The sequence below is a fragment of the Ammospiza nelsoni genome, chromosome 5 (genome assembly GCF_027579445.1).
Source record: "Ammospiza nelsoni isolate bAmmNel1 chromosome 5, bAmmNel1.pri, whole genome shotgun sequence".
Taxonomy (NCBI): Eukaryota; Metazoa; Chordata; class Aves; order Passeriformes; family Passerellidae; genus Ammospiza; species Ammospiza nelsoni.
This window is the reverse complement of record NC_080637.1, coordinates 32,943,443-32,967,752: the sequence shown is the minus strand read 5'-3', so window position 1 is coordinate 32,967,752 and position 24,310 is coordinate 32,943,443. Positions and strand designations below refer to the sequence as shown.

At 38.4% G+C, this 24,310-nt stretch overlaps 1 protein-coding gene across 3 annotated transcripts in view; it reads right to left on the bottom strand.

The window, feature by feature from the left end:
- SRGAP1 (SLIT-ROBO Rho GTPase activating protein 1) overlaps positions 1-24,310 on the bottom strand; it is a 138,032-nt gene that overhangs the window by 40,339 nt on the left and 73,383 nt on the right. For all 3 annotated transcript variants that reach the window (XM_059472736.1, XM_059472738.1, XM_059472739.1), the window contains exons 4-8: positions 19,477-19,539; positions 9,424-9,606; positions 8,906-9,034; positions 1,805-2,026; positions 914-1,015 (exon numbers count right to left, since the gene is read on the bottom strand). In XM_059472736.1, coding sequence (XP_059328719.1) covers positions 914-1,015; positions 1,805-2,026; positions 8,906-9,034; positions 9,424-9,606; positions 19,477-19,539 — 699 coding nt within the window. The remainder of the gene's footprint in view (positions 1-913; positions 1,016-1,804; positions 2,027-8,905; positions 9,035-9,423; positions 9,607-19,476; positions 19,540-24,310) is intronic.

The following is a 24,310-nucleotide window of genomic DNA, read 5'->3' as shown; positions in this document are numbered from 1 at the left end:
TAGTCAAATATCCCTCCCACGCCTGTCAAACATGATTTTTCCTGCTATGCTCTTGTACTTCATTTCATTAAAAGATATTATCTTTCTATCTTTGTTACCTTGAGAGACTTTCTGAATGCAGGTGGTTGTTTTTTATTTTATGACTACTGTACATGTCTCATGGACATTAATACTTTGTTCTAGATATTCAACATACAAACTAGAATGAGAAAAACTGACATCTTGAAAACTTATCAGTAAAGTACATAAGAAGTACAGTAAAGTACAGTAAAGTACATTATTTCTATCTTTCTTTTTAGGAACGGATTCTCATGTAAACTGGACTTTAACATTGCCTCAACTATGACAAAAGTGCATTTTATTTCCACTGCCAGAGCAGAGGAAAGACAACAGCATAGTTTTTTCCATATTTTACAAAAAACTGCATTTTATTTTGCTAGGTGAGCTGTTCCCATCACAGGCATTCATTAGTCATGTTTATAAATAGCTGTAGCTGAGAGCATAAGAGATCTTGACTCAGCTACCACAAAAGACGTTTCAAATTCCTTTGTACTACAGAAGAAGCAAGTTGAGAACTGGACAGAGGGTGGTCACAGAAGACAATAACTGTTCTCAGTGGCTTTCTGTCACAAGAATTTAAAAATATGTGCTCCAACAAGTTTTCACTGAAGCATCTGCAAAACACGGAACTCAGGAATGTGAATGTATGGACCGGTAAAAGACAAAGTTTCCAAACCTCTGTAAAGCAGGTGAGGATTCACCTTAGCCTATGTGCCAGTATTTGATGTTTAAAATTAAAACCGCTTATACAGATTGCAGCCACGGTCATTTAGAAGCTTTTGGCAAGGTAGAAAACACTGCACCTTCCTGAAAATTATGTTCAATGCTTAGCCCTTGTAGACATAGGTCTTACCTCCTCATTTTCAATTTTGAGTGTAGCCAATCGTGACTGCAGTTGCTGATACCTAAGCATAAGCTCTGCTTGCACAGGTTGCTGGGCAGAGACCTGGCAAACCTAACAAAGAATCAAAAAGAGCTGTAAGATGCAAGCAATTAAAAAAAAACAGTCAATATTCTTGCTGTTCTTCTTAAAACTAGGTGAATTCCTACCAAAGCTATTAAAACTTAATAAAGCAGACAATAAAATGTGCCCATCTAAATTTAAAGTACTTATGTGTTGTAAGGTGTGAAAGTATGTCCTACAGCTTATGAATAAAGAGCACAACACTTTTGTATGTGTGCTTTTTGTAGCTTTTGTATCACACAGAAATGCAAACCCTGGAGTTATCTTCAGAAAAAAAGATGTACATGGGTGATTTCAAATTCTGCTTTGCTACTGGCCTTTGGTGTAGTAGAACAGGGCACAGCTGGGGTACCTCGTATGCTTGAAATCTCCAAATGATAAAATGGGAGAAGAAGAAGGGGGAAAGGCTGCATTGCAGCAGGAATAATTTGGAGCAGCTCTGTAGCTGCTCTCAAATAGCACCCACAAACTCTGTTATGAGTGATGCAGGTAGTAAAGACAAAGTCACTGCTTACACTGGTGCTGGGCTGAGCACAGGTTGGCCAGCAAATTCATAGCAATGTCATTATAAATGATACAGAATATAGGAACACTTAACAGTTTTTATGTGAGAACTTTTAAGCAGCAGACAGTGCTGTAAAGTTTTGCAAAATGTTATTGCTGATCCACTGACTTTCAGTAGCTTTTACCAAACTCTTTGTAAAAGGGCTTGGTAAATAATAAACTCTCTATCCTGGTATACAGAAACAGTCACTTGGGGATACTTGTCAGTGTACAGACCTCATCACCCATGTGAGACTGGAACTCAAATTTCATTGGTGGACAAAAAGCAGTGGGGTACATTTCCATGAATCTTTGCTTGTCACTGCGTGGCTCCAAGCAGTCAACTGCATTTTCAATGATGTCTAATCCCTCATGCCTGGAAGTTTCAAGATTATACTCTGCAGAAAGGTACGTTCTTAGGGCTCTGTTCAGACTAGCATGGTATCCAAGATCACAACACTAAAAAAACAACAAAGGGAAAAGAAAACAAATTTAAAAGGAGAAATGCCATTCCAATATCACAATCCTTAAACTGTCGCTAAAATTTTCTGTCCTGAAATTTTTCAATCTTTGAAGTATTTAACAAAATATCTTCTAAATTAAAATACACTACTGGGATCAAGACAGTAAGTATTTAGTATCCTCAATCTGTTGCAAAGATTAATAGACAGTTTTAGAAAAGAGATCAAGTGTACACGTGACAGTTTGCTTATCAGACAGGGAAGTGCAGGCACTGTTTATCAATAAAATCTGAGGCCTCGCCTCAGAAGCCCACCCCCACAAGTGGGCTTCTTAGCATCAATAGCATCTGTAAGCCCTGAATTCCTTATTTAAACACACCCTAACATAACTATCATCTAAGTTAATGACAGCAGCAAAGTGCACTTGAAGCAATTCCTGCTTACCCTGCCTGTGCCCAAACCAAAACCTCCACAAATACTTTGAGCATAAGCAAACCATCTAAAATGCTTTTTCAAACAACAGGAAAAGTTTAATATCTTTTTCCCTGATCATGAAAATGTATTTAATGTAAACACCTTATTTCCCATGCTCATATAAAGCCAGAAATGTACATCATGTTACAAAATGCAGAGTCATAATTTATGTAATTTTTTTCCTATGAAATGGAATGTAATTGAAACCTAATCAGTAAAACATAAAGTTGTGTTTGTTCTTGAATTTTAAACGTCCTCAATTTGCATTATTCATGTTTCATTAATATTTTACAGAACAGCTGAATATATTTAAAAATGTCACAGCAGTAGCATATCAGCTGACTGTTTCCCTACATTGTACAGTAAATACCTCAGTTTCTGCTCAGTGAGCCTCCAGGTAAGGGGAGATGTCACCTCAATAGTGGCACATCAGTTTGCAAACAGTTGCATACAAAGCAGTGCTCTTTATCCAAACAGGTGAGATGGGCCCCAACCAGAGGCCAGTGCCTGGCCAGAGCAGTCAGAGCACTCTGCTTTAGGGCACCCCTCAGTCCCCAGCCATTTTTCCTTGGTGCCCAACAACAGCCTGGAGTCACCCATCCCTGCAAGACTCCCAGGGTAACTATGGAGCTGGGTCAAGAAGCAATTTGGATTCAGTCCACTGTATCCTACATGCATATATGCACTCTTTATATGAGTACCCCCCTCACAGCTATTACAAACCCCACAGGACTCATGGGATCACATTCCGTCCCTTTCCTCTTACTTATTTGAAAAAGGAGAGAAATACACAGAGAGGGAGACAGAAGGAAAGAGCTTTCAACCTATTTACCAAACCAAAACCTGCGTATAGAAGGGAATGAAACACTTCACTGGTGAACAGAAGGGAATGAAACACTTTACACCTTGACTTAGGTAGGGTAATGACTAGTGATGAAGCTGCTCTCTGAAATCTAACAGAGAGCTGTTTATTCACAACAAAGCTTCCAGAAAGACTGTTTTCACTTCTAGCAAGTACTCAGGCAGTGACTGCAGATGGGACAGTGGCTTTCCAAAAAACCAGATGCTGAAGCATTCAAACAAAATAGAAAAGATGTCATGTTCAATCACACACACATATGTTAACCTCTCTCTTTTGCATTCATAAATGGAAATTTTTGTTACACTTACTAAAACAGCCACACAACCTTTATACTGAAGTGCATCCATATTTCAAAGAACACCAGCCTCAAAAATACTGTTTCTAAAAGGAAAAGTCTCTTGGTGTTTTTCTCTTGTTCTATGTCAAATCAGATCTCATATTTAATTCACTATCTTGGATGAAAAAGACAGACTAAAAGTGCTGATAAGGAAGTGAATTGGGACAGCTGTTTTATTTCATGTGCATTAGTTTCAGAGAGACCTCATAGAAGATTAAACTGAAAAGGAATTAGAAACAGAGGGCAGTGCCAGGTTTAGCATTGCCAACTACCCATGTGTTAGAAAACTACAGTCTGAATTTTGGCTCTGGTGGATTAATCCGAGTATTACTAGAAAGCTTATTGATTTACAATTAGAGCTGTGTGGGTTTCTGATGCAGCTTTTTTGCAAGCTGGAACATAAAATTGCAGTCTTTATGCTGTGACACAACTTCACTGTTTAACCCATAATCTACTCAGTCACTATCATGATCATCTTTGGCAAGTGATGACAGCTGAACAAGGCAACAAATCAGACAAGAGGATTCTTCAAGTGAAGCAGAGTATCTTGCCAGGCTAAGGCATTTTCTTGCAATGCCAATGCCAGCAGAGAAAACAAAAATTAAATGCAGATCCTGAACTAATGCTTTATCACAAGTGTCTCTTAGAATGCAATTAAAAACATCTGAATTTGAAATTTTGCTTAAATTACTTATGTAAAAATAGAATTTGTATGAGGGAAGTTATTTTTTAAAAGCAAAACTAAACACTCAGACATCACAACTCTTACTTCTGCCATACCACAGCCTACTTTCCCTAAAAGCTTACACAGGGTAACAACAGCTCTGTCATGGCATCTTGGTTATCCAGAAAGAAATGCTCTGTTTTAATCTGCTGGAAGGATGGTTTAGAAAAGAGAGTTGTCTATACACACACACACACACACACACACACGTATTTACATGATTTTCAGGAAAAATCTGTAGATTTGTGGAAAGACTTCTACAGTTCAAGTGAGCAACCACACTGTTAGCCAAAACAACCACAAGTGTTAGAGGCTCACTAGTAGCACAGAGGGTCCAGCCAGGGTGCTCATCCATCTCTGGGTCTGCTACCTGTCTATGGGCTAGAGAGGTGAGATGTCACTTGCTGCACTAAGACATGAAGATGAGAAATAACAGAATCAAGTCAGATGAGGGATGCATTTGGGATATGTGTGAAAAATTAATTTTGTAATTTGCATTTTATTCTTATTTGAAGTTAAATCGGAAGCAGTCTCAAGAGCATTTACTGCCTTTATTTTACCCCAGAGTATATTTAGGCTTGAACAAAACAAACTGAAGTGCTTAGCACAGAGCTTCAACCAAACCAAGCTACTCTTATTTCATTTGATTTTGTTTCAGGAAAAGTAATAAAAGTCTAATGTCAATGGAGAGAGGAATTAATAAAAAAAGCCTTAATCTCTGAATAAGTCACTTTCTACGTATTTTGTTACACAGACATCTGCATTCAAATCAAAGGGATCTAAGGGTACATACCATATTTATGAGTAATTATGTAATAAAGACTGTGAGCTGCACACATTTTACCCTAGTTTTAAACCCTGTTTTATGAATGATTAATAAAGAACCTTTACAGAATAAATTAAGTTCACAATAGCTAAATGTTCCTTAATTTCTTAATGGTCCAAAGCATGCATACTGCAATTAGAGATTCAGAAACCACATTTTAAGAAAGACCCACACATTGGTATTTTATTTATTTCAGCAGCAGAACTACAGTAAAGTTGTTTTGATCACTATTTCCTAGTATTTATCTTCAGACCATATAAATGCATGGTAAGTCTGAAAAAAGGTCCTTACTTTCCTCTTAGACAGATTTAAAGTAACTGAGTAAAAGTATGTGCCATATGGACAGATGCTGGCACTAACAGCCAGATTAGCAGCACTGTATAGTTTGTTGTTCCTCTGAAACTCAGAATCTTTTAAAAATTTCTACATACTAGGTAAAGCTTATTAAATTCAGCTAATCTTTACTGGTTTTCATAGGTACAAATACAGAAAATAACTAATTCTCTCCTGCACTTGAACTAGATACCACTCTATACAGCACAGAAGAAATATTTAACAGAAAATTCAAATTCCTCTACAAGATGCAGGGGACAGAAATACACAAATTTGATATTTGTGCATATCAAATCCTGTTTACCTCTCTGCTTCTTTGCAAATGTTGGTCTCATCTCTCAGCTCCCTAACTGCATTAAATCATCCAGCTAACACTCCAGCAATATTTTTATATTACTTTTATCACAAGAGCTTAAAATGAGCAACACATCATAATTTTTAGTCAGAAGCGCTGAGCTCTGTTAATGAAATGACAGAGTTGAACAGTTCAGACTGAGTTCAAATGGGGAACAGTAATTTAGGATTTTCCATATAAGCCTCATATATGGAAAATAGAGTGGAATCCAAATCAAAAATAGGTGGCTTTTTTTTTTTTTCTTTTGTAAAAATGAGTAGTCCCACTCTGCTCCTCAGCCTTGTTAGAAAAAAAAATTATGGAACAGTTTATTGCATGTACTTAGCCTGCTTTCATTAGACATATTTTTCACTAGCATAGGAAGACATTTCATTTCATTTATGGGCAACACCAACAGCTAGGGGAGATCTAAATTCTTCCATGTCCACTGGAATTGAGACACAGAGCAGAGATAATCCCTTTCTGTACAGGCAATGAGAGAGCTCAGGGAAGCACAGAAGTCAGGCTAGTAAAATGGGACAAAATAGAGAGGGCAAGAAATGAAATTGCCCCCACTGCTCTGAAAACTCCAAATTGTACCATGACATTAACAGATTTACAGAATGAGGTAGTCTGGACTGTTGCAACATATGGCCACTGGGAAGCATGTCTCACATTCCAATGATATAACTCCAAAACCTTGCCAAGATTCTTGCATTTACAAAAAGAGTTTCCTTTGTCAAGTGGCAAACACTCTGTCTAAATACCAGTGCTTTCACAGCATATTCTGATCAAATACAAATGTCTGAAAGACATTTCATTTAAACAAACTCACAATTGGATTAAATTAGCTCTGAAGCAAATTCTGGTTGCACATGTTTACAGCCTACTCTTACAAAACAGTGATGGAAAGGGCAGCTAGACCTTCCATTTAAATTCCTTAGGGAAGAGTAATTTCTCAAGCCGTTTTGCCAAAAGAATGTCATTGTGTACACTGGTCCATGGCTTTCAAAAAGACAGGCAGAGTAGATACAACTTTTCTGTGCTACTAAATATTGTAGAATGTTTATTTTTATTAAGACTAGCAGTTAGGAAGCTCTAGTCCTCATGGTTCTGTAAATACCCTTACATACACACTAACTCCAGTAAGTGCTGGCTCTGTGTGTGTGTATGGATAGAAAGCTACACTTCTCCTCCCCTCACAATTCTTTGTAAAGCTCCAGACTGGTGGGTCCTGCCCTCAGTTTTCACTGTTACAGAAACCTCTGTGGACATCACTGAATTGGGAAGAATCACATGCATCTTCCAACCTGATAAAGTTTTAGAAACACACACTGGAGACATTCTCTGAGAAATGTGAACTTGGAAAGGGAAAGCAGGAGAGGTGACAAAATGAGCATCTATCCAGCTTCTGAAGGGGTATGGGTGATGGAAACAAAAAGAAAATGACCTTTCCTTCCTTCCTTCCTTCCATAATCCAAGAAGAATTTATGAAGTTCACATGTATGAGACATGCCCTAATTACTGACCAAAAATCTGTCATCCTTTAAGCAGTAGCAGGAAAATCATCCACTAGGTAGGCTCAATTTCTCACTTGGGGGATACCCCAGCAGGTACACAGCTTGTCCTTTGTTTTCTGCCCTAATCTTCCACCTATAGGCCCTGGTAAATGCTTTCACTGCCTGGGCAACCTAGATGGATGGATCAGGTTGTGCAAGTGGATGGATACAGACTAGACAAGGACAGGACACAGAATAAACCAGAAGAAATCAGGAGCAAACATGCAGTAGCAACTAGGAAAGGAATAAAAGAGATGTTGAAATAGAGACAGAAAAAAATTCTGAAAACAAAAAAAAGATTAATTGACATCTTTTACAGGAAAGCAAGAAAGAAGAAAGAAAGCAAGAAGCAAACCATTTGAAAGGGAAAAGTTTTAACAAAATCCAGCAAGATTTTATAAATTACAGAAACACTAGAAATTATAAAGAAAATATCAGTTTTTAGATGACATATAATAAAACACGTATATGGAGCTATTTTAGTCCATTAATCTTAAGAAGGCATTTTTCCCCTTCTCTGTGAAGCTTTGCTTCTCCAGTCAGTAGAAATGAGACTTCTTGTCAAATTCTGTATTAATTTATTCTATATTAGAAACCAGAGCTGTGTATGAATGTTGTTTGCTATTGGAAGTAACATATGTTACTGTTGCAGCAGGCAAACATATTCAAATATCTAGAATTTAAATGGGCCACTTTTTCAGAGGTGAATCCACTGAGCCATTTAACCCTACAATGCCAGTGAATGAATGTTCTGTAGCTTGTGTTTGCTGTCTCTGTATCTTCTCTATCACATTTGAAGTCAGCTTACAAAGAGAGTGGGATGTGATGAGGGTGCATAATGTAAAAATGTCAGTAATACAGAGCATTAAATGCTGGCACAAGTCAACATTAGTGTATAACCTCATTCTTCTAGGATGTTCTCATAAAAACAACTTACTGAAAATAAGTAACAGGTATACTGACAGTGCAGAGTACAGGACTGATTGTGCCTGTTCTTCAAACTGCATGAAGTAAGAGTAAGAAGCCATTGTATGTATGATTCAATGACTAAATGAATGAAACTTAAAGAGTTTTGAAAACATGGAAGAAATTGTTTCTTTTGAATTAAATATCATTAGATGACCAGTTAAGAAGTTTTTCTTGTAAAAATACTTTGATTCCAGAGAGTGCACATAATTGCAATGTCGTATTTTCTATTGACGCATGGGGTGCAAACACAACGTTCAAACTTTAAAGGAATGGGTTCAGCATCTTACTGGCACTTTATTTTGTGGAAATAAGGGAAAAAATTCTCATTGTATCATACAATATTATAAATAGCAAATGTACTGTAGGCATCCCATATGACTAATACATTCCCTTTAAAACTGAAAAAAGGATTATTACGGAAGAAATAATAAACATAAACACCAATATGCCAATACTTACATCGATCAGATCTGAAAGGTCGTGAATGTAATACTTGAACACAGAAGCATTGGTTGCTTCAAGGGTGAGCAGGTATTCATTACGGGCCTTAATAGACTTCAGCTTGTTCTCAGAATATTTTGCTTGACGCTAGGAAAGACATTTCATATTAATGTATTTTAATTACTTCATTTTTGGTGTGCAGCAGAAATGGTAACAATTCAAGCACACATTTCTAGTAACAAGAAAGAAACTTAATTTCCAGCCTGTTATACATACAACAGATAGAATCCAAAGTGAAAACTTAATATTTTGTTCCAAATGTGACAAACTTTACAGTAAGAATTATATATGTAATGAAGTATCCCCCTCTCTGAACTAAAATTATGATGAGTTATCTATAACCCACTGTTAGTTTATTATGTGTACCTTGCTTAATTTAATTTCCCAGCTGGATTTATCTGTCTAATATCATGCCAAAGAATGTCAGAAATGCACTGAATTTATTTCAAATGAGACAAAATAAAAGGACTATTTACTTTTTCCTTCATTTTTTCAATCTTCTTCACAGAGCTCCGTCTCTGGTGCCTTTCTTCTAGTCGAATATGGAAAACAGGGTCTCCTGACCTCCCAATCTGTTTTTCTTCTTGCTTCTCTGCCTCCTTCAGTTTGCTTTCAGCACTGATGCTCTCTGCATGATACATGTGGTATGTTTTCATGACCTGCAAAAGGCAAGAGTTAAAGAAGAATTAAGAGAAAATGACAATATAAAGGTATATACAGAAAAATCATAGGGTCTTTGAGAAAATGTTAACTTATAAACATGGATCTTGTGTAAGTTTCTTTGCCAGTGGAAATTGAGGACTTTTTGTTGCATTTTTCTTTTCTGATTTATTTAACAGTATTCCAAAAAGGGATTTTTTTTCTTTCATTTTCTCTTATAGGAAACAGCAAAAGCCATTCTTAATAAATTTCAGTATTCTTATTTTCAAGTGAAAATCTAAAATAATGAACAACAAAAAATCTGTGTCAGTACTGAATCTATCTGATACACAGCCATCTTCTGGGCTAAGTAACAGCTTGGCTGTGGACACTGAATGTTTGAAAGCAGAAGGATCCCTTCAACACCAGAAAAGGGGAATGAAGGACAGGGAAAGAAGTGTCCATGGCCTGGGAAGAAGTGTCTGCCCACTGCACAGCCTGCAGACTGGGCCCAATCTAAAACCAGATGAGAACTGAAGAAGGAGCTGCCTGATATCTAAGTTGTGAAAATGCCAGACCCAAAAGCATCTTTCCTCTACACACCTGCTGGGTCTGCAGATGAGAGAGCTTGGGTTGCCAGTATGCAAATACATGCTTGCATGAAGAGGAAAAGGGACTGGGTTACCCCAGTCCTCCCTTCCTTCTCCAAGCAAGAAAAACCTCTCAGCCTGACTCCTGCACAGTGAACAGCAGTCAATCACAAGCCCCACCTCTGCTGGGTAGGGCTGACTCTGCCCACTTCCACCAAAGGAAGTGTCTTTCTGCCTTCCCCAGTCTTTTGTTGTTTGTTTCTTTGTGTTGTTTGAAGTTTAGAGCACTGAATAAAGCAGGAAGGCATCCCCAGGCAGCCAGAGGCCTCCTCTCTTCCTCTAAAAGGTGCCAGAGCTCTCACCAGCAGATATTATCTTTGGGTGGAGGCCACGCAAACCATTCAACTGAAGGACACACAGGCAGGGAGGAATCAAACCAGCTGCTTGTGTTACCCATGGAGGAAAAAGTTTTGGGAAGCTGCCTTTAAATATTCCCTTGGGAGAGTGTACTTTTGTAACTGAGTATTTAGGCCGGCCTAAGGCGTATCCGTGGAGTGGCAAAAACTACAGCTAGATATGGCAATTCACTACAGCACATCTTAGCACGGATTGACACAAACTAACTGCATGCCATGCCAGTGGGTGGCTGAACTGATGCTTATTTCAAGTCCTGTGCAACAGAAAGACACACACTTCCAGAGAAATGCAATTTTGCATAACAATGTATGTTATACACCATAACTGTGTATGCCACTACTTAAGGCTCATGCCAATGATACTAAAAATGAAACAGACAACTCTTCACCAGCTTCCTGTAATAAGGTAAAACAGCTGGTGACAAACACTAAAACTGGCCCTGTTTTTATTTTAAGAAACATATGCTTACAGCTCTGTGCTGGAAAAAACCAAATTGCCTGGAGCAGGACACTGTGTTATTGCTGCTGCTCCTCTACAGCACTCTGGGCTCCAACACCCGAGCAGAGGGCAGAGCTCCCTGCCCAAACACTGCCTACAGCCACTGGGAACAGCTGCTGCCCCACCAGTTCACATCTGCATGGATGAGGCAGAAAAAACTCCCAGAGACAGACAAAGCTGGGTTAGCAAGAGAAGGCAAGCCCACAGGGGCGAGGTCTGCAAGGTTCCCAGTCTAACTAAAGAGTGTTCAGTCTCCTGTATCGTGCACTGCTCCAAAGGCACTGTTAGAGTTGTTGATGATCAGTTCCCAGGGAGCTTAACTCATACAGCCACATGGAAACAAATGAATTACTGCAAAGAGAAGAAAAGGACTTTTCAAAGAAATGGTTTATATAATAAAACAGAGAAGCACAGAAAGTGATATGGCTCTTATTAAAAATGATGGGGAAAGGAAATTAAAAGCAAGGTTGTGCCCTTTTCTTCTGGCCTTTCTATTCAAATCTTCTAAGTGTTTCTTTACATAAGGCTAGAGGTGTTTGCTTTTATTTTTTATCTTTTGTTCTGTGTAATCTCTAGAGACTTTTTAGTTGGTGTAACAAGACTAATTAATGTGTCTTACCACCTAGAAAAGTTATTTTCTTTTGTACTTTGCCTGCAGAGGGAACTATGGGTCCTGATAGAATTAACCCAAGAATTCTCCAAGAGCTGGCTGATGTCATCACAAAACCTCTCTCTCAGTTTTTGAGCAGTCTTGGGAATTGGCAAAGTCCAGGCTGGCTGGAAGCTGGCAAATGTTGCCCCAGTTTTCAAGAAGGGCAGGAAGGGTCCTCCCTGCAAACTGCAGGTCTGTCAATCTCACTTCAGTGCCTGGCAAAGCTATAAAGGAGATGATTATTCTGGGACGTATTGAAAAACACCTGAAAGACAACAGAGTCACTGGTCACAGCCAGCACAGCTTCATGAGAGGGAAGTCCTGTTGATCAAACTTGATTTCCTTTTATGGCAAGGTAACCCACCTAGGTCCCACCAAGGGAAGTCAGCTGATGTAATCTTGGATTTCAGTAGATCTTTCTCAGAGTATCCTTCTGGATAAAATGTCCAGCACACAGCTGGATAAACACCTCATGTGAAAGGTGAGCAACTGGCCCATTGGTTGGGCACAGTTATAGTGAATGGGGTGACATCAGACTGGTGACCTGTCACTAGTGGGGTTCTGCAGGGCTGTCTTAGGTCCTGTGCTCTTCAACATCTTCATTAATGACTTGGATTCATGACTAGAAGGGGTACTAAACAAGTTCACAGCTGATACAAAACTGGGAGGAGCTGCTGACTCCCTCCAAAGCAGGGAGGCCCTGCAGAGAGACCTTGACAAATTAAGAGAACTGGGCAATCACCACCCTCATGAAGTTCACCAAAGGAAAGGTATTGGGACTCTGCACCTGGGAAGGGGCAATCCTGGATGAATGGACAGACTGGGGAATGAGAGGCTGGAGGGCAGTGCCATGGAAAGGGACCATGGGGTCCTGGTCGAGGGGAAGTTGGATATGAGTCAGCGGTGCCCTGGCAGCCAGGAAGGCCTCCCATGTCCTGGGAATCATCAGGAACAGCACTGCCAGCAGGTAAGGGAGGGGACAGCCTCACCTTAATAACTGTGTGCAGTTTGGGGAGCCACAATAGAAGAGGGATATAAAGCTATTGGACAGTGCCCATAGGAGGGCAACAAAGATGGTGAAGGGTCTTGAGGGGAAACTGTAAGAGGAGTGCCTGAGGTCACTCAGTCTCTTCAGCCTGGAGAACAGGAGACTGAGGGGAGAGCTCATTGCCATCTGGAACTTCCTCATGAGAGGCAGACACTGATTTCTTCTCTGTGGTGACCAGTGACAGGTCCCAAGGGAATGGCCTGAAATTGTCATGGGAAGATTAATTTGGCTATTAGAAAAAGGTTCTTCACCCTGAGGGTGGCTTGTCACTGGAACAGACTCCCTAGGGAAGTGGTCACAGCACCAAGCCCTGCCTGAGTTCAGGATAACACTCCTGGGCACATGACATCACTCTTGAGGCTGGTGTTATGCAGGGCCAGGAGCTGGATTCTATGATCCTTGAGGGTCCATTCCAACTCAGCATATTCTGTGATTCTGTATCAAATATATCTTAAAGTTTTCTAACTGTGTTTAAAAGCACCTAAGTGGTGAAACAAGGATTTGTTCTGCTTGCCAAAAGCAACAAGAAGTTCTTAAACTAGCAGATTATGTTCTTAAACTAGCATAAATGTCCTTCTGCAGTGGCTGACACTTCAGCTTGCCTCCTTGTTGAAAGAAGCACTCCTTGAAAGAGTACAAGGGTATCTCTGTTCTCACCAGTATCTCCACACTGACTCCACTAGCTTCACATCACCAAGGAGGGTTTTTTCCTATCACTGCTTGCTTACAGCTCATGCTCCCATATCCAGTGTCTCACTCCACACTGATTGATAGGCAAGTTTTGTGGGAGAACTACATGGAACTCAAAGCCTTCACGGGGAATGAAGATGTCTACTTGAAATCCATGTTCTCAAAACAAACTCTGCACAAGTTCTTGGTATAAATGAGTATAAATTAAAATTCAAAAAAGTTCTTTCTCTGTATTCACAGAGCTGGACATCAGTCAGTCAGTCCTACTCATGCCTCACTGGCTTAGGAATCAATACAGACTCTGTAAAGAGCAGTGATCAGCCTAGGCACGTGACTCCTGTCCAGTTTGTGATATTGATAGCATGCTTATCTCATGCACTAGTGACATCATTATTTTGCAAGCCTTTGGGGAAAACGTCTTAATGATTTCTCAGCCTTTTTCATGATGTGTCAATGCTTTTTTAAGAGCTGATATTGCAGCAGCTGAACTTAATTTGAGAAAGCATTAGAGAGACACGTATGGAAAAATAAATGGGAATAAGCTAGGGAATTGGCTTCCAAGTATTTCAGTGCATACTTCTCCAACAAGTTGGCTTACAATTTGCTGGCTAAGTTGCATATATGATTCTTCCCCTTAACACTAGGTCATCTCTTTGCCTTGGAGTTTTTAAGACTGTTAGATGTTGTTAAACACAGTAACAGGCTTTCCTAAATAGACTTATTGTATGAAAGGTTCTGAGATTTGTAGGCCTCTGATCTGTGAACATGCAACAGATTCACAGATCTGTTATTCAAACTATGAACATGTAATAATTCTTCTCAAATGTCCACCAAACTGTTGAACTGACAGATCATCCTGTGTGAGTATCCATCACTGAACTGACTTTAGTTAGTCTCCAAAGTGTTTACTGATCAGCCATCAAGTACACACTGAAAAAAGAGAGCAAGGTTGCAATTTTGCAGATGCTGAACTGCCATAATGATATTTGCTGCATTTCTCCACTGTAGTGAACCAGCATTGTTAAAAGCATACTAGTACCTTTCTAAAATTAAATACTGAGTTTATCTTCTATTAATTTAGCAGGTTTATTCTGCTGATCCAGGGATGTAAAATATATATTTGTCAGATGACTGTGTCAGACTACAAGCAGATGAAAAAGATTTTGCTACCCTAACTATGTACTCTCACATTTGTAGGTGACAGACTGTTCACTTGGTAGCATAAACATCTCAATTTGTGTGCCAAAGTTTCAGCATCATTTGTAAGAGCTCAGCAAATAGGCTTAAGGCAGAAGACAGTATTTATCACAAGGAAGGGCACACTAGAGTATATTCTTAGGTCATTATTTTATTTAACCCCACAGTTGTTATCTAGGCAAATCCATCAACAAGACAGTAATTAGCGCTATACTTCTATGGGCCATAAGTGAAGAATGTTCCCATAGCAGGGGACTTGCTTTCCATCTCTACACACATCCTTCTTTTCTAGAAAACTCAAATCAAGGCAAGATTGAAAGCTAAAGAGTTAAAATAGATTGAAATGACTGTGTTAACATGCACTTTATTTTTATAATAAAACTGCATAATTAAGAGCCTTTTCACAGTGTTTCTCAGGAAATAGTAATTTCCTAGTTCATCCCTGGTGTATTTACCATGTTTGAATTGTTTTAGAATTGTCTCTGCTAAGCTTTGAGTTCCTCTCAGAAGGTGGAGTCACAAGGGTTTCATTAAATTGGGTTAGTTAGTGCTCTGCACAAGAAATAAGCAAAATCTAATGCCAATTTTACCACAGCAGTGGCCTCTACCAGTTAAGCTGAGCTGTTGTCAGCATCCTGTTCACTCATTCCAAGGTGAACTCTGCTGTGGTTTTAGGAATTGTCACATATATTACTATCAATACAGGATTACTAATTTCACCTTCTCAGATCCCTGATGTGCCACAGTAAATGGAACTTAACTTTTTGAAGAGGAATCAGATTCTGTGTTATTTCAGCAAAGAAAAAAAGAAAATCTGGCATCAACTACCTTGAAAAATTAAATAGCCAGGATTTTTCAAGAGTAAGATAAATCAATGGAAAGTGCAAGTGGCACAGCAGCCCTGTCTTTTTTAACATCCAAGTTGCTTTGGACTGCTCTCACTTTTTCCTTTTTCTGAGCACTTTACATTTGCATTGCTTGTGAAATGTGTGATGCCAGTAGGATTAATTTGAAAAGCCAAGTGGGAGACATGAAAATATACTTTTATGATGTGCATCACTTTTCTACACCATTTGCCCTCAGCCTTATTACTGGAACAGCTTTGTATTTTCAGCAAACCTGTGACCTTCCTGACGTTTTTAGAGGACATTTATGAATATGTCCTGACCCCTAAATAAGTCCAGTGAAAGCCTCTCTGCAACACAAGAGAAGTGTCTGCCTACCTTCTGTTCCCTGTAATTCCCCATCATTCAGATATTATTGCTATATACCAGTACCTGATCTGACAAGGCAAGGTATTTTAGCTTCCCAGAGAAACAGAAGAAGAGTTTGACTGGGGAGTTTTCTATGTTGCAAAGATGATTTATTGCCAAGTCAATAATCTGTTGTCTCTTTAAGTCAGTGTGTAAGAAGATTTCTAAATCAATCAGTTCACAAAAGAATAAACCAAACATCTTCCAGCTTTCAGTCTGACCAACTTTTATGCCAGGAAAACTCCTATCTGTGACCCCACACAACTAACTGAGCTCCCCTTTCCCCATCCCCCTCACTCAAAAGGTACATTTCATTGTAGTTTCTATAGCTTATATTCTTATCTGAAACATAGGACTGATTCCTGGCCTGCACTGGCTGAAAGTGTGGTAAGGAGAGGAGTAAGGGAGGAGTGCAGCTGCTGGGATGCTGCAGACCTGAAAATACCAACTGTCTGGCACAGCCACAGAGACACCAGGCACAGCTTTAAGTACTTGCCAGTCATAATTCACCGAACTCACAAAGATACAAAGTGAAGCTTAGCTATTAAATTCGTTTTAGAATGACGTTTTCAGTCATAATTTTAAAATGCATGCATAAAATACTGAAAATCGAAAATACAGAATTTTAAAATGCATTTTTGTTAGTTGTAAAGCATGTCAAAAACCTATGTAATGTAACATTTAAAAACCCTTTACATAGAAGAGATGGAAAATTAGAAAGCAAGGTTTCCCTCACAAAATTCTGATTATTCCAGTGAAATAAGTCTGCTTTGTTCTGAGAACGTTTGAAGTTGTGGTTCAGCTGCTTCTGTTCTTATTTCTTCAACAATCCTGTACATGATGTGTAGTTTTAATGAGGACAGCACAACCTAAAGGCCTTAATTTACAGACCTTTGCTTTAAGATAAGGCATGATGATAAGAAATAACCAGATTATTAAAGCTTCGTACACACTAAAAGCTCTGATACTTGCCCCTTACTCAAAGGCTTTAGAGGTATTTAAATTCCAATATGACACCACATTCTAAGTTACACTTCATGAAGGCACCTTTCCTTTCAAACAAACAGAACTAAGCAGTAGGGAGAGACTTCAGTATTAGTATATTACTCACAGATTTCATATCAGTTTGCTTTTTTTTGGACACAATCATTTATCTCACAATAGAAAGACTGATTTTTTAAAAAACTTTTTCCACTCTATAAATCATGGGGCAAACAAGTAGATGACATTTCCTTTTTGTGACTGAGAAATGTCAACTGCTGGAGATTAAAACTGTCGATACTTGTCCTGATAAGGCCACTATGATCTTATTCTGTACACAGTAAATGTCATAAAGAATTAAAAACCTGTGCATGAGGTCCCCATCTGTCTAGATACTGTTCTATCTTTATGTACTTGAGCAGATAAAATACACAGATATGATGATGGCCATTCTAAAAATTCAAGCAGTGAAACAGATGCTCCTCTGCACCATATTGTCACTTTATTATGTGTGGGCTTTATTTAGCTAAATGTGGACATGTACAGCTGACCAAGCCCTTGCAATCAATGAAAAGCTGGACAATGAAGTTAACAGTACAGATCACTTAATCTGAAGCAGATTTTTGTATCTGATTAAAGGGGTCTCATCTGCCTATATTAGATTTCCAGGGACTTTAGCTGGAACACAGATAGCATGCTAAGATATTTGTATCTACACTGCAGATGTCTGAAAATCAGGTAGAGTAAATTCCATCCCAAGAAACCATCTTGCAGCCGTAGCCTGACTCAAGTTGTGGACAAATTCAGAATTTTTATAACACAAAAAATATTCCCATTTAAAAAATAAATCTTTAATTCTAAGAAAGGTATTAGCATGCACTGGAAGACATAATATGGAAGTTAATGCCTGATTAAATCTGATGGTTATCAGTGTGCATATATAGCACTAGTGTGAAGAAAAAGAATGAAAATACTGAAGTCCACTCCTGCAGATTTTCAGTGGTACTTCAGAAAAGTATTTCAGCACATGCTTCACAGTTTCCCTACCCTGGGAGCACAGGCACTAATCCCAAGCCTCGCCAGACACTGGAGTTATGCAACTGTTTAATTGAAACAAGGCTGTATCTTCAGGGCTTATTCAGCACTGAAGTCCCACTTGTGCCATGGCTGCAGCAGCCGCTGATCCCCCAGCGGTGGAACTGTCTGTGCCTATCGCTGCTTTGCAGAAGCTGATCCCAAAACACTTCACTGACTGCAGGCCTCAGCCAAGAAGGCTTTGCAGTGTCACACCCTACAAATCCTGATGGTTTCAGACAAAAAAACCCCAAAAAAAGTCCCAAACAAACAAAATAAAAAGTGGTGGTTTGGGAAGGCTTTGGGAATCTGTCCATAACAATTAAAAAGAACTCAGGGCAGAAAGACAAGACTAATTTTCTTTGCATCTCCTTTTTGCCACCTAACTTTTTCTTGAGTTTAAATGTTCCTCATCCACTGACGGCTGCATGGTTTTCCCTAGGTGAAAAGAAAAATCACCAAAATGCACAAAACTAATGTTTGGGCTCTGTTTGTGGAGAAGTGATCACTGATAGCTTCCTAAACTTCACAAATGCTTCTTGATATCAATACTAAAGTAAAGTTTTTTTTATGGTCCTCCAAATCTTGAGGATGGGGAACAGAGGTGCCTAGAAATTGTTACACAGGGTACTGGAGCATATATGTTTCAGTTCTTCCAGACAAAAAAAAGAGCATTTAAATGTATAATTCCTGAATGAGCAGAAATCAACAACCTCTTATAAGAAATGCACATCACAAATTCATCTTAATTCTACAGCTGTGTTTCAAAAAAAGTAATTATTGCTTTTTTTTCTTTTTCACAACACATCACTTCAGAAAATAGCTGGGGAAATAGTTATCAGGTAGATGAGACATTGTTTTGTATTACCAAGTAGTATAAATGGGTTTCAACAAGAAAAAAAAATTCAGACCTAAGTTCTCTCGGATTTGCCTATGGATTAGCAGGAGCTTGCCAGAATGTTCACAGTGGTTTTTCTTGATCTCTCTAAATGGTATGGGAAGTCTACAAAACCCTCTGTTTTTCTTCTAATTATTTACTTATCTGAGTCAGGGATGGGGAAGGGCACATAAGTAACATTTAGACAGCACAGCAATGGATCTGCAAACACCTATGATTTTTATAGAGTGTAGACCACAAGTCAAACTAAGCAGATGGCAGCATGGACAAAAACAAAGCAGAAAAGAAAGACGTTTGCTCTGGTAAGCTCTGAGTAGAAATGTCTCATTAATAAACAACAAAACTTCTAATAAACTGGCTTACCAGAGTCTGGGGGACAAAAAGGGTTGCAAGTAAAGAGTAATCCTGACAACATTATCATACGTCTTTTAAACGAGTAGTCTTTTCAAAAATATAATTTAGGCTTGTGTAAAACATAAAAATAAGTAACTCCATTGGGGGTAACTTAGTCAATGAAAGTCCACTTAAAGCTTACAGAAGTAGTCTGATATGGAATTTGTATAAGATAAGCTAAGTAAGTAACTGTACTTACTGTGTAAAGCTCGTTAAGTACTTTCATTAAGTCTTCATGAAGCTGAAATGAAATCTCTTTACTCTGTAATTAAAAAGAATCATTAGAAAAGGGCATGTAAAAACTGCATCATACATTTGTTTCTTGATATTTATACTCATTGCTCATCCTAGACAGTGAATGCAACGTTACTCCCAAAAACCATTCTGAATTACAGTGCACTAAAAAGAGTGATTCAGGGATGCAGAGGCAGACAGATAACATCTGGACAGAAGACTCCTAAAAAGAAACCCAGAAGTAGTTTTAAGGTATTTTTCCCATAAAGCATCAGGAAATTAGGTGCCAACAGAAAGGGGAAAGTTCAAGATTAATGTTTTTAATAGAACAAACTGTGTACTTTTTTATAATTGCTATAATATATACAAAAACAAAACCAGGCAGAATGTGATATTCTAGAGGGACATCCTGCCCAATTTTGCATCTAGTCTTTGTTTCTCAGCACATAAAACTATCTAAATATTTATGCAAGAAATAATTGTGGCTCCTCTTTGAAACAGATAGCCAACTGCATAATATTCCACAGAGTGGGCTGCTGAACCAGCTTTGTTTAGCTTTTCTGGACTGTGACTTTACTTTCATTCTGACCCAGAAAAAAAAAAGAAATGCTTAGCAGCAGTTATTATCAAAGCAAATATGTCAAAACAAGAGCATTTAATTGAAGTCTCATTGAAATATATTCCTTTGTTAGTTTTCCACAGCAGCTCAATCTGATGAAAATCGTGGCAACTGTGCAAGAATTGAAGGCATTTGTATCACAGCCTTAGGAAAACAGCTACAGAACAGAGCTACAGGACTTGGCAAACAGCCTGGCTACACTTCTGCTGTGATGCTCAGCATTCTAACATCCATGCTGGAAGCATCAGATTTTTCTTCTGAGAATAAATTGATAATTAGTCTGGCTTCTAAAAACTTCAACAGCATGATAGATAATGGCCTTAGCTATGAGAAGTACTTTGTATTTGTATGGAAGCCAAAGGAAAATCCTCATGGACAACTCATGTCCAAAGCTGCTAGCGCATACTTGGCCATCACTAAAACACCTGAAGGAATAATGGGTTTCTGAATGAGAATTAGCAGCACGACATCCATGTATGAGGAAAAACTACATCACACATCCCACCCACTGTGTCTTGCAGGAGGATGAAACAGATACATACAGTAGCTCTAACAGAAAATTTGGGGTGTTTTTTTTCTCCTGCTCCTACTATCCTACTTTAATTCTGGGCAATATTTTAAAGCACTCATCATATCACTTATCAGTAGTCACTATAATCATTAAATGCAAGATGGTTTTACACTGACAAGAAGCTAGGAATATAATTTAAAAAAACACTTCAGTGAAATTCTTGTATTCCCAAGGGCATTAGCTGTAGTAGCTAAGGCACAATAAGACAGCTGCTCTGAAGCTGAGGTACACAGAATTACACTGAAACTTTCCTTATTGCCTACATTTTTCAAAGATGCATTTTATGAGGTATGCATTAGTTCCAAAGTATCTAGAATACAAGGCTTACTACTTCCATTTCTCTGCAAATATCATATTATTTTTATCTAATAAGAAGGACAAAATTTCATATATGTAATAGTAGAGTGCTTATGAAGAATTGAAAAGGACTGCAGATTTGCAAGCTGCTCTAGGGAAATGCCATAAAATCTTTAGGAAAAATTCTGAGCTGCTTTTCATTGCTTTACATTGGTACCCTGCCTTTAAAAGTCAGCAGCACAGCTGTAACACAGCTTACATATCTCCTCAAAGCTCCAAGCAGAGGCCACCTGTTTATTCTTGGATAGATACTTCTATAGTGCTGAATGTGAGTAGTTTTTAAAATTACTTTAGCAGAAAGAAGGGCAAGACATACAAATAAGATGTCTGACATTAAGATGAGAGCATACCCATGTGGAGGAAACTCTAGATGAAGTCCAGCTTTAAGCAGTTTATCCCTTTCAACTGTTGCTCACAGCCATCCTGAGGCTGATGAGAATCAAACCCTAAATACAGCAACAGCAACTCTAAGGCAGGATGCCTTAACCTGGTAGTGCAGAAGTTTGTTTGAGAAGGTGAGACAGAAACCCCCAAATGAATTTTCTCAGGTTTTACTGTAAGCAAAGCACACAGAGTTCATTGAAGGATGGACTCTCCTCTCAACGCAGTCCCACCTTGATGCAGGTAGACACCAGATGAGCTGAGGATTTGGTGAATGAGCACTATTTACTAGAAGCCATTTTTTCCCTTTGCTCCTTTCAAGCTCTGTCCAGCACTGAAATACAAACAGTCCAGGCCTCAGGATTTACTGGCTATCATGCATACATCATCTTTTCCAGGGCAACACAGCGATCAGTGGTAAATTTGAAAGTGAATGGAAGAGATCACAACAGAGAAAGATGCTTTTATAGAAGGACAATAAGCTTTAAAACGGAAAGCATAAAGAGAAGGAGGGAGGTGATCAGCAAAAAGAGTGAAAATTGGGAAGTGACAACCGAGCAATGCCACACAATCACAAAGGAGTCATCCCTCCACCACTTCATCTGTGGACTCCAACTAGCAGATGATGCCTGCAGTGATGGATAACATTTCAAATTATTTCAATTCTGATGAAATATTTTGTAGGAATTGTCCAAAAAAAAAAAAAAAAGAAATTTGGTTAAATTTAGCAGTATAAAAGGGATTTATTTTTCAAGAACTAACACATTTTTCTTTACCATTTAGGATCAAGAAAGCTGACTTGAGTGGCAAGCAACATGGCTTTTAGCATGTAATATATGGCATGTTAGAGCACCAGTTAAGAAGTAAATTTATTTTTAGTGGTTAATTGCTTTCCTATTTCTTGTTTATGCTACCTATTCCTTGCAGTAGGGCTCAGCATGTGTGAATGGTGCGCTCCTCTAGGAGCCTGTCCACAGGGTACTCAAACAATAGCAAATAAGATGCAGCACACATTTTCCCAAAGCTAAGTTGATAGCTCTAATCAGGCTATTAAAACCTGACAAACAATCACTGAAGGTGCTTAGTTACTCACTGTGCCCCTGAGAAATGCACTAGTAATCTATTAACCAAAGGAATGAAGAATATAATAAAAATGTTAGAGCACATGCAAATTCCTGCTAAAAATATTAAATATGTTACTAATTTGGTTCAAGACATTAAGAGAGAGCAGTGTATTTTTTTCACTTGCTGGCAGCATAGATCATACACATGCAACCCACAAGCAAACATACCTAAAACCTCCTTTTGGTATGTGCTCAACTTTCAAAACATCAGTGCTCCTACTGATGTTATCAAGATTTGTATTTCTGGATAAAAGTCTGAGAAACTTAAAATTTTATTCCACATTAATATCTTTCCATTGAAATCTATTAAAATTTTGTCCATACATTTCAGTTAAAGTATAATTTGGCACTCTAGCTTTACTCTTGTTTATTTTAACTGAAATTTAAGCATCAGTCCAGTTCTTCCTGGGACTCTTTAGTGTCTGTATTTAGCCTATACAACACTGCTCAGTTAACATAATTTAAGGAAAATATTCTGTGCCTATTGCTTTTAAATAAGTCCACTGCTGGTCCCTGTGGGAAGTGAAGTGCAAACCCTTCTTTTATGGAGGTCTCATGAGCTGTGTGACACTAACATAGCCAACTCAGTAAAATTTTTTCCCAGACTTGCCAGTCTGTAGCAACAAACAGTTTTGCTATCCTTTTAAACATTTATATGTTTAAGAAAATGATGCAAAAAATTTATATGCCACAATCTGTATAACACCAAACAGATTCAGTAGGTAGTCATATTCCTTGTTAATAGCCAGATTAAGGAACTAAAATATTTATTGTGCTTGGTTTCTCCAGCATCTTTTACTGTAAACATTGGAAGATATGTTCTTCTTGGCTTATGTAGATTTCTGTCCAAGGAAAATACATGTTTATAAATTATAAATATACAAATCTGCTTAAGGATTTTGTGAGTATGTGTTTATATAGTTGATTATTACTGCTGGGGTAACCAGAATCACTGCATGAAATATTCTGCATAATACTTTTCCCTTCCGCCTGACATTTCTCCTTATTACTTTATTCTTTAATTGTTCCCATGAGGCCAGCTACCCCATCTGCCTGAAGAAATGTGTAAGTATGCAAGGTTTGAACTCCACTACTTTATTTTTGTAATTTTATGTGCAGCATGAAGGGCAGGCATCAAAATCTTACTGCTTTTGTATGCCAGCAACTAAAAAGAAGAGATTAGGTGCCTATCTGAAAGTATGAGGTCCGACATAATGTCTCCCAACAAATGCTACAAAATCTCTGTACTAGATCCTATCTTTGTCTTGCATTTAGTACATTTAAACAGATGCCAGTTCCTGACCCCTGGAAAAAAAGGATGACAAATAGCTCCTGAAAGAACAAAATTAATTAATATCAACATGTTAAGGAGGCCAGACTAGACACCAAAGCCACATACAATCAGGTACTTGAATACAGCACATCCAGTCCCTTCAGACCATGTAAGGCAGAGCCAATAGGGATCACTTCCCCAAAACAATCCAAATACCCAGACACACAGATGCATAAATGCACACAAAGGAAAAACAGAATGATGAAGAAGAGAGACTGAGACAAGGACAAGGTACAAAGCCTAAGGAACAAGGACACCCTCATCACTACATTTTACCAGATCATCATTGGCTACTGCACACACCTTTACAGAACAAGAAGAGAAAGGTGCTGCTACAGACTTATGGCTTGTGCTATATCTCACACAGGAGGGGTAACAAAACAATACTCCAATGGAAAGCATGGCTGGGAAAGG